General features: G+C 42.0%; 1 protein-coding gene across 1 annotated transcript; it reads left to right on the top strand.

Moving 5' to 3' along the window:
- The first annotated feature begins 269 nt into the window (after window positions 1-269).
- On the top strand, window positions 270-9,644 carry PARP2 (poly(ADP-ribose) polymerase 2). The gene is made up of 16 exons (XM_034993945.1): window positions 270-393; window positions 1,403-1,555; window positions 1,881-1,951; window positions 2,564-2,614; window positions 2,837-2,933; window positions 3,367-3,442; window positions 4,292-4,394; window positions 5,347-5,506; window positions 5,766-5,904; window positions 7,393-7,456; window positions 7,536-7,670; window positions 8,034-8,161; window positions 8,302-8,401; window positions 8,791-8,889; window positions 9,133-9,257; window positions 9,376-9,644. Exons 1-16 carry the CDS (start codon window positions 351-353, stop codon window positions 9,533-9,535), a joined length of 1,704 nt encoding a protein of 567 aa, XP_034849836.1. The 5' UTR covers window positions 270-350; the 3' UTR covers window positions 9,536-9,644.
- Window positions 9,645-10,470: the final 826 nt, after the last annotated feature.

Genomic DNA, 10,470 nt, shown 5'->3' with positions numbered 1-10,470 from the left:
AGGACCCTGTTAGAGCCGCCCTATGGCCCTAGTTAGTCTCAGACCTTCCCAGGGGACATGGGGTAGAGTGACACAAAGCACTCAGCTCGTGGCCCCACCGATGAGCTTCCCTCCGCCCTATGGAAAAGAGTGGCCCCAGAGAGCATTTATAAGGCTCCCTCACCTAAATGCATTTATCAGTTATGGTGACTTCCCACAATACATAGCAACATGCAAATATAGCGGGGAGTACCTCCCCTGTCCCTTGTCCGTGTCTTCTCAGGACGCACGCACGCGCGCTGTGTTCCCGCCCTGTGACTCTAAGCGGGCAATTCCTGGAAGAGGCTTGCTGACGGGAACGTTCAGGCTCCATGGCTGCCCGACGGCGGGGGACGCGCAGCGGCGGGGCCCGAGGTTCGGTGCACACTGTAGGGGGCGAACGCTGCGGGGCGACGAGTCTGACGGGGAACGGGGCCCTCTGCTCTAGCCCTTTCCCTTCCGCCGCCCCCTGACCCGCCCTTGGCTATCAAGCTAGTTTAGGTGCTAAACTTTTTAAGTTTCCGTTTTCAGAGCTTTTTGGATTACGGAATTGTGTATAAGGGCTTGTGGACCTGTAGTAACTAACAGAGTGCCAGCATTATTTTAAATACTTAATGCCATCCAATTAAAAAAATTTTAAGATGCATCATTATTTTATGTATAACTAGGAAAGGAGAAAATGCTTCCAATTAAGACGTGATTCATTGTTTATATGTCATCCATTGTTAAGTGCATCCCAGTTTCAAAGATAGTAAAATTCAGGTCTTAGAACTGATGAGTATTATACCCTGTGTGTTATGTTCTTAAATGCATCCATCCTACAAATGTGTAGGTCCATCCTACAAATTAGGTAGTATTTTGTCATCCTCTGGATTTTACAGTCGGGGCAATTGAGGTGCAAAGAGATGAAATAACTTCTACAAAGTTCCACAGCTGTTGGAGACAGGGCTAGGCTCTAAACTAGAGACAGATTCCAGAGCACTCTATTAACCATTATCTCATACCACCTTAGGTAGTTTAAAGATAGGTATTGGGAAAGTTTGGGGGCACAGGTAAACAGAGATAAGCAGTCTATGACACTCATGCCTCAGGCTATGAGCTCACAAGAGCCCTGGGGCTCCATTTTATTTTATTTTATTTTATTTTATTTTATTTTATTTTATTTTATTTTATTTTAATTTGGCTAGAATCACAATTTAGGAAGTGATTTCTCAGACTATTGTCAAGAACAGTGGCATGGCAGTTATTTCTTTGTAAATTTACAAAACCATCTTGAACCATTTCTTTAAAAAGATGATGTTTTCTCAAAGTAGGATTGTGTTCAGTGGGTACTCATTCTTTCTTTTGATTCTTTGCCCATTCTTCATGCCCATGGCTTCTGTAGCATTAAATGAAGCTGGAAGAGTTCATAATGGCAGCACGGCTATAGAAGACCCTCCTCCTGCAAAGAAAACTCGAAGATGCCAGAGGCAGGGGGTGAAAAAGGAGCCTGTGGCTGGAGGAGAGGCCAATAATGACAGGACAGAAGACAAGCAAGGTCAGCTTCAAGTGGTAGGCCAGGAAGGACATGGCCTAGCAGGATTGTCTATGGGAGGGGTGAGGGCAAGGGATGCTTGTTCTTTCAACTCTTACTTCTTCCTTTCTTGAAGATATAATTAATTTTCTATCCTTCGGGCATACCACAGTACGAATCTCCTTTCTCAGAATCTTCAGTTTCTTGTAGTTTAGACAGATTGAGACCTGGACAGATCAGGATTGCTTGGGAAGGGCAAAGTTCATTATGAACTTTATTATAACTTTATTGTTATAGCTATTTTTGATTCCCATACAAGTAGTTGTAGTACGTATCTGTCTTCCCTCAGAGTCTGTGAAGACCTTGCTGTTAAAGGGCAAAGCTCCCGTGGACCCCGAGTGCACAGCCAAGGTGGGGAAGGTGAGAGACTCCTTTGCCTATCGATTTCTCAGAGAGCAGTTTTTCTTTTGCTACTGGGATTCCTGTCCAGAACACTGCTAGTATTCATTTTAGGAGTCCTCTCCAAAGTACTACTAGTGATTAATTTTCTCCAAGGCTAACATATGGGAGTGGTGGAGTTTGGCATTAATAATCAGGGTGTTTTTTAACTTCTGGGGTTGTCATCAGCTTTCCACACCTCATTCTCTTTCTCAGTTAGCAAATTATGCCATTATCAAGGAAGACCCATCTTTGTTCTAATGAGAAACTGTGCTCTGGTATGGCATGAATTACTGATGAATGGGAAAAGGATTTGAAGAATACGGAAGAAAGGCTTCCTTTGGAGCAGCTTAAAGGAATTTAACTATTAGAATCATTTGTTTCTCTGTAATTACAAAAAAAAGCAACATGTTTTCATTATAGGAATAACACATTATGTGTAGAAGAACATCCCTTTGCAGTTCTTTCCCTGGAAGGTAGATATTGGTAGTGCTGGAGAATGACGCCTTGAGACAGAATAAAATTTAGAGCATCACTAAGGATCTCATGAGGACTGAGACTATACTAATGTCAGTGTTTTCCTTCTCTCTCTAGGCCCATGTGTACTGTGAAGGGAATGATGTCTATGATGTCTTGCTAAATCAGGTAAGGGGAAGAGCTGTTCTATGTATGGGAATTTTTTCCTTGATACTTACTGATGAGAGTGCCCCAGCGCCCCTATCTTTAATTCTGAAGTCCCTGATACTAGCCTTATAGTATAGTCTTCTCCCTACAGCAGTTACTGGTACCTGTGACCAAGGAAGACATCAGTTTATGTGGCTCCCATTTGTAAACCTCTCTCTTATGTTCATATTTCTCTTACCATAGACCAATCTTCAGTTCAACAACAACAAGTACTATTTGATTCAGCTGTTAGAAGATGATGCCCAGAGGCACTTCAGCGTTTGGATGAGATGGGGCCGAGGTAATGACTCTTGTTATGGATTTTCTGATTTGTCATTCAGAAAGCCAGAAACAGGTTAGTGAGTAACCAGAAGATCCTCTGGGTTTAAATTGGTGGAATGGAGGCTTTATAACCTGGGAGGGGCTTGCAAATGGGAAATAGCAAGCATCTTCATTAGGAAGTTCCCACTGGAAAAACTAACAGCAGCCTGTTGAGGCTGGGAAGTGTCCTGCATTTGGTCTGCTAATGCTCCTCAGAGACTGTGGCAGTTAGAGGTAACTAATATCAACAGGATCAGTTTCCTGGGCCCATTTACCGTAATTTCCCTCTCCCCTTCCTGCCCATTTGTCAGATACTAAGCAGGGAGACCTTAGAGAGCTGGCTTATTACTTGAGAAAACTCTTCTTGGATTGGGAGGCAGGAAACCATCTTATATGTGGCATTTGCTTTGCAGTTGGGAAAACGGGGCAGCACAGCTTGGTGGCTTGTTCAGGGGACTTCAACAAAGCCAAGGAAATCTTTCAGAAGAAGTGAGTGCTAAGAAATGAGTACCAAAAAAATACCATTCTTCTTGGATGTATCTTCTTTAAGAATTTTATAATAAGTGTGGTTTGGCCTCAATGTTAATGTATTTCCACTGTGACATTCTATGACTGGGACACCAAACTGCATCCTTAGTTAGTGATTACATCACCTGGAACCTTGAAATTGACTAAAAACAGAAGAATCTAATACACTTAGCACATGACCAACAATTAAGGAAATTTGGGAAAAGTGGATGGGATGAGAATATTCAGTTAGAGTTTTAAAACTTCTTTCACTATGATACGGAGGCAGAGCTTTCTGGCCTCTGGGAATCTTTCAGAGAAAGGGATTAGAAAGGGGTCTTTTGTCTAAAATCTCAAAGGTTTTTGTGGGTATTTGGGGGCCTTTGGGAAGCTCAAGAGTCCTTTTTTCCCATTTTTTGTTCCCATTGACTCCAGAGCTTTTTTTTTTTTTTTTCATTCAGGGTCCTAATTTAGAATCCAGATTTTTGGGAAGTCAGATATAAGAGTTCTAAGAAATAGTTGGGGAAAAAAAATAGTTTGGAGGTGTTCTAAAGAAACAATTATAAGGGGCGCCTGGGTGGCTCAGTTGGTTAAGCGACTGCCTTCGGCTCAGGTCATGATCCTGGAGTCCCAGGATCGAGTCCCACATCGGGCTCCCTGCTCAGCAGGGAGTCTGCTTCTCCCTCTGACCCTCCTCCCTCTCATGCTCTCTCTCATTCTCTCTCTCGCAAAATAAAAAAAAAAAAGAAAGAAAGAAAGAAACAATTATAAGCCCATTCCTAGTAGTAGACCCTTATTTGTAAGATTTTCTCACCATTGTGGATCCCACAGATTCCTTGACAAAACAAAAAACAATTGGAAGGATCGTGAGAAGTTTGAGAAGGTGCCTGGAAAATATGATATGCTAGAAGTGGACTATACCACCAATACTCGGGTAAACTCTGGCTATACATTTGGGGAGAAAACTGCTTCCTCTGAACCAAGGTGAAGTCTAGCAGAATGGCTTAGATCAGGTCCCAGACTAGAACAGATCAGGGTATCTTGCGTCTTGCTATTTCCCACCTAAGTAAAGGTAACAATTCCCTCAGGGGCAACTTTCACAGATCTTTGTAATCTTGAAGGGACTGTAGATTAAAGAGAGAATATGCTTTCTAGTCTCTATTATTTATTTATTTTTAATTTTAAAGATTTTATTTATTTATTTGACAGAAACACAGCGAGAGAGGGAACACAAGCAGGGGGAGAGGGAGAGGCAGGCTTCCCACCCAGCAGGGAGCCCAATGCAGGGCTCGATCCCAGAACCCTGGGATCACGACCTGAGCCAAAGGCAGACGCTTAACAACTGAGCCACTCAGGTGCACCTAGTCTCTATTATTTAATACAGTTCTTTTAAAATCTTTGGTCCTATTTCCAGAAGTTTATGGATCAAGAGAGGAGTAACATATAGTCACACTGATGAAACGGCACTTAAAGTTGTCTTCATTTCTGGTTATATACCACATGAAAAAAAAGTTAATTTCAACAAACTGAGTTGCAGCCAGGATGATGAAAGCTGTCACCTGCAGTATCTGAGAAATGTAAAAATCTTAGTCTTTTTAAGATGAGAAGATCTGAGACATAATAGCTGTCTTTACATACTTAACAACACATTAGGAGAGCCTTTTAGACTTGTTCCAGGAGTTTAACTATGGGAGGCACATGGAGGACTAGAAGGTGGAATCACATCAAGTACTCTAACTAGGTTAATAATGGAATGAGCCTGCGTTCAAGCAGGAGCTGATTGGTGTTCACCTACCAGGGATATTGTAGAGCCAGCCCTTGCAGGGACCTTAAAATAGATCCTTCCAGATTTTGTAATTCTTCTTTTTTTTTTTTTTTGGCTGTAGATTGAAGAGGAATCAAAAAAGGAATCTCTTAACTCCCCTTTGAAACCAGAATCACAGCTAGATCTTCGTGTGCAGGAGCTGATAGAGTTGATCTGTAATGTCCAGGCCATGGAAGAGATGATGGTAGAAATGAAATATGACACCAAGAAAGCCCCACTCGGTAGGACTTCAGATTCTATCCCACATTCTCTCTTTGTATTTCCTAGTTCCTTTAATAGGACATTTCATCACCTTCATGATTTAAAGCTTGCTAATATTGTGAATGAAAAAAAGGAGATCTGGGGTGAGAGGTAGTGTGGGGGAGGAGAAGCTGTTTTGAGAGTTGAAAGGTGAGAGTCTTTGTCGGGTAGGCACATGAGTACAGTTTTCAGGATAGGACCCTAGTTGTGGGGTCTGACGATCTCTGGCTGGGCCTGCAGGGAAGCTGACAGTGGCACAAATCAAGGCAGGCTACCAATCTCTTAAGAAGATTGAGGACTGTATTCGGGCTGGCCAGCATGGACGAGCTCTCATGGAAGCTTGCAATGAATTCTACACCAGGATCCCACATGACTTTGGGTAAGGCCTGTGCTGTTACTTCTCTTTGGTCTTCTACCTAACTATAGTCTTCTTACTCTCATTTATAATGAAATGATCATCTTGGATAGACACAGAGTCAAAATGATTTATAGATAGCCTATGTAGTCAACTTACAAGTTTGGGATGCACTCTCCTGGCCTGATTATAACCATATTTTCTGACCGAGAAGAAGTTACCAAGAGAAAATAGGTCTAGATATCCAACCAACAAGTAAAATGGCTTGAGGCATAAAACTCCCTATTTCCTATTCAAATGACAGTAGGCATATAAAATACATTTTATCTTTGTTGATTCTATATTCTGATGCTTATTCTGTTTTTATTCCTTTTGTTGCTTTATAGAGCTCTGTGACCTAAAAATAACCCTGAGTGGTCAGCAGGTCTACTTCTGTTTCTATGCAGTACTATATCCAAGCTGCTCCTTGATATAAAAAAGATATAAAAGATATAAAAAATATATCTTATTTAAAAAACAAGATGTGGCTATTATCAAAAACAAGAAATAACAAGGGTTGGAGAGGATGTGGAGGAAAGGGAACTCTTGTATACTACTGGTAGAATTGTAAATTAGCACAGCCACTATAGGAAACAGTATGGAGATTTCTCAAAGAATTAAGACTAGAACTACCATATGACCTAGCCATTCCACTTCTGGATATTTATCTGAAAATTATGAAAACACAAATTCAAAAAGATATGCATCCCTTTGTTCATTGCAGCATTATTTACAGTAGCCAAGATATGGAAACAACCTAAGTGTTCATTACAGATGAATGGATAGAGAAGAAGTGGTGTATATATATATATACAATGGAATACTACTCAGCCATAAAAAAGAATGAAATCTTGCCATTTGCAACAGCGTGGTTGGATGGATCTTGATGGTATCATGCTAAGCAAAATAAGCCAACAGAGAAAAACAAATACCATATGACTTCACTCATGTGGATTCTAAAAAAAACAAAACAAAAATTCATAGGGTCACCTGGGTGGCTTAGTCATCAAGTGTCTGCCTTCGGCTCAGGTCATGATCCCAGGGTCCTGGGATAGAGCCCCACATCAGGCTCCATGCTCCACAGGGAGCCTGCTTCTCCCTTTCCCACTTCCCCTGCTTGTGTTCCCTCTCACTGTGTCTCTCTCTGTCAAATAAATAAAATCTTAAAAAAAAAAAATCATAGATACAGAGAACAGACAGGGGAAAGGGGTTGGGGGTGGGTGAAATGGGTGAAGGGGGTCAACCATATGGTGAGGAATAGTAACTGAACTTGCAGTGATCATTTTCAAATTATAAAGTTGTGTATATAGATGTAGATATATTAAGGGAACCCATAAAAAAGAATTTCATTTCTAGTCCCAGATGTCAAAATCTATACAGTGTGTTTGTTTTATCTTTAGTCTGTTACTTTTAGTCATGTGCCTTTGGCCACCTGTCAAGAGAACTGATTATGGATTATATCTCTGTCCTTAGACTCCGTACCCCTCCATTAATCCGGACAGAGAAAGAACTATCAGACAAAGTACAACTACTAGAGGTGAGATATGTGTGGATTGGGAAGTATTACTCTCTGGTTCCAAGTCCCTACACGTTGATCCTGTATCTCATCTTGCCAGGCTTTGAAAGACATTGAAATTGCCATTAAGCTGGTGAAGACAGAGCTGCAAAGCCCAGAACACCCATTGGACCAACACTATAGAAAACTACATTGTGCCTTGTGCCCTCTTGACCATGAAAGTTACGAGTTCAAAGTAAGAAAAATGATCATTTATTTTCCACCTTTAAGACCCATCCTCCTAACCCCACTGTTCTGTGACTACTTCTGGTTAAAAACAAACTTCTTTTTTTTTTGTGAGCAGCAAGCAAGATTTATTGAGTGATAGTACAAAGCTCCTGAAGAAAGAAGGGACCCGAGAGGGTTGCCCAAGAGCAAACTTTTATATAGAGCTGAATTTCAATTTACCAGGAATTGGAGAAGGTAGAGCTCTTTCTCACTGTCTTGTGAGACCATTAGGGAGCAGAAAGTCTGCCAGTTTTTACCAGAAGCCCTGAGGTTCTTCAGCTCAGTCTGGTCTCTTACAGAGTCCACACCAGCCACTTCTTTCTTTTCACAGGTGATTTCCCAGTACCTGCAGTCTACTCATGCTCCCACACACAGAGACTATACCATGACCTTACTGGATGTTTTTGAAGTGGAGAAAGAGGGTGAAAAAGAAGCCTTCAGAGAGGACCTTCATAACAGGTTCAGTTTAGCTTTGGGTTTGGGAAGACATTCCCTTGCCTGAAGTGCAGTTATGGGACTTCCAGAAAATGGCTTTTTTATGCTTATGGCCTATCTCTGCTGGAGAGCAAGAGAGTACAATAATAGTGGCTTTTCCCTAGGATGCTGCTGTGGCATGGTTCCAGGCTTAGTAACTGGGTGGGAATCCTGAGCCACGGGCTTCAAATTGCCCCACCTGAGGCTCCCATCACAGGTTACATGGTGAGTAGAAATTGAATCCTGGAAGGAGGCACAAGGATAAAGGATACCATAATTTTCTCAGTCCTTCCTCCCCCCCCCCATTTTTTTTAGATTAGGATTCAGCAGTACCCTTCCCAAGAATTAAACCAGCTCACTGATAACCCTGACATATTTTTTTCTTTTTTCACACCCTGACATTTCTTACTATGTCCCTCTTTCTTTAAATTCCTAAAGATATCCCTTCTGCCGGCTCAGAAAGCAGAAACTCACCAATACACCTGCTTTCTGGAAAAGATTTGCAGGGGGAAATGGAGAAGGGTCTATAATGTGTTTAAGATCATGGAAACACAGGGTCAGTGATACAGGCCTCCGTTCTAACACAGTGGATTAAGTTTGTTTACATATTTCAGTTTGGGAAAGGAATCTACTTTGCCGACATGTCTTCTAAGAGTGCCAATTACTGCTTTGCTTCTCGAGTAAAGGATACCGGACTGCTGCTTTTATCAGAGGTGAGATGACCATATTTATGATCTCTAGCTTATTATTAGTTCCTGTTTTTCCAGAGAGAAAAGTTTGACTCCAGAACCAAGAGGTTCACCTGGGAGAACTTGAGAGGGGAGCCAAGGGCAATTTCCATTCCATTCCTCTGCAGGACGAGGGGAAGAAAGTACCGATGGGATTTTTTTGTTTGGCCTTAGAGCCATCCGGTTCTCAGTAGGATGTGGGTGTTTAAAGATCTTTTGCTTTTGCAGGTCGCTCTGGGTCAGTGTAATGAGCTACTAGAGGCCAATCCTGAGGCAGAAGGATTACTTCAGGGCAAACACAGCACCAAGGGACTGGGCAGGATGGCTCCCAGACCTGCCTCCTTCATCACCCTGTGAGTACTCAGAGACTCTAAGGCCAGAAGGCTTCTTTTGGCCAGATAAGACTCTGCTTTCTATATTCCGACTTCTGACCCAGAGGCAGATGTTGACACACTTTTTTCCATTTGGCAGGAATGGGAGTACGGTACCCTTAGGACCAGCAAGTGATACAGGAATTCTGAATCCAGAGGGCTATACCCTTAACTACAATGAATTTATTGTCTATAACCCCAACCAGGTCCGTATGCGATACCTTCTAAAGGTTCAGTTTAATTTCCTGGAGCTGTGGTGAATGTCAATATTAAATAAACCAGATAGGTCTGATCTTCAAAGAAGAAAATAGGCAAGGTTTTACTTTTGAATTTTCTGATCTTTTATGTAATAAAAATAGCACAAATCTACCACTGGCTTCTTTGGGCTTTATTTCTCCAACCACATATTTCTTCTCATGTTTGTACTTCATTTTCAGGGCAGAAAGTACACATTGCTCCATGTATCCCCACAGCTAGCTGCAAGTTACTCAGGATCCTGTTCCTTCACAGCAGACTAGCCTCTGTGCATTGAAGGATGTTAATGGAGACGGATGCTTTTCCCCATTTAAGTCAGTTTTTCTGCAACCTGGAGTTTGTTGGGTATTATTACAAGAAGGGTAGAGACAACAGAGGCTGCATTGTTCCCTTTCTCCCATCCAAATCTTCTAACTTGCCTTTTTCCCCTGTTTACCAACTGTAGACCAGGTCTCCCACCACTTATCCTAGGGTTCAGCAGATGTCCAAAAATCTGGAAGCACTTAGAGGACTTGTCACTAACCCTAAATATATCTCAGGGAGGAAAGGAGAGAAACAGAATGAGTTTTGACATGCCCTGCTCCACCTAAGAAGTACCAAAGTCCAGGTCAGATCCAAAGACTTCCTGATTATTTGTAAACACATGCAACACAAATACACGTACATACATACACACATACACACATACATGTATACCATACTTCCTTAGATAAAAGTAAAGGTTATTTAAATGAAAACAGTAGCCTATAACTTTTTAGAGACCAGATTACCAATATCTATCAAAATTTAAAATATAGATACCCTGGGGCACCTGGGTGGCTCAGTCGTTAAGCGTCTGCCTTGGGCTCAGGTCATGATCCCAGGGTCCTGGGATCGAGCCCCGCATTGGGCTCCCTGCTCCTCGGGAAGCCTGCTTCTCCCTCTCCCACTCCCCCTGCTT

Source organism: Mirounga leonina, unplaced genomic scaffold (genome assembly GCF_011800145.1).
Source record: "Mirounga leonina isolate KUSES-001 unplaced genomic scaffold, KU_Mleo_1.0 Mir_91, whole genome shotgun sequence".
Classification (NCBI taxonomy): domain Eukaryota; kingdom Metazoa; phylum Chordata; class Mammalia; order Carnivora; family Phocidae; genus Mirounga; species Mirounga leonina.
This window is presented reverse-complemented; position numbering and strand designations above follow the sequence as displayed.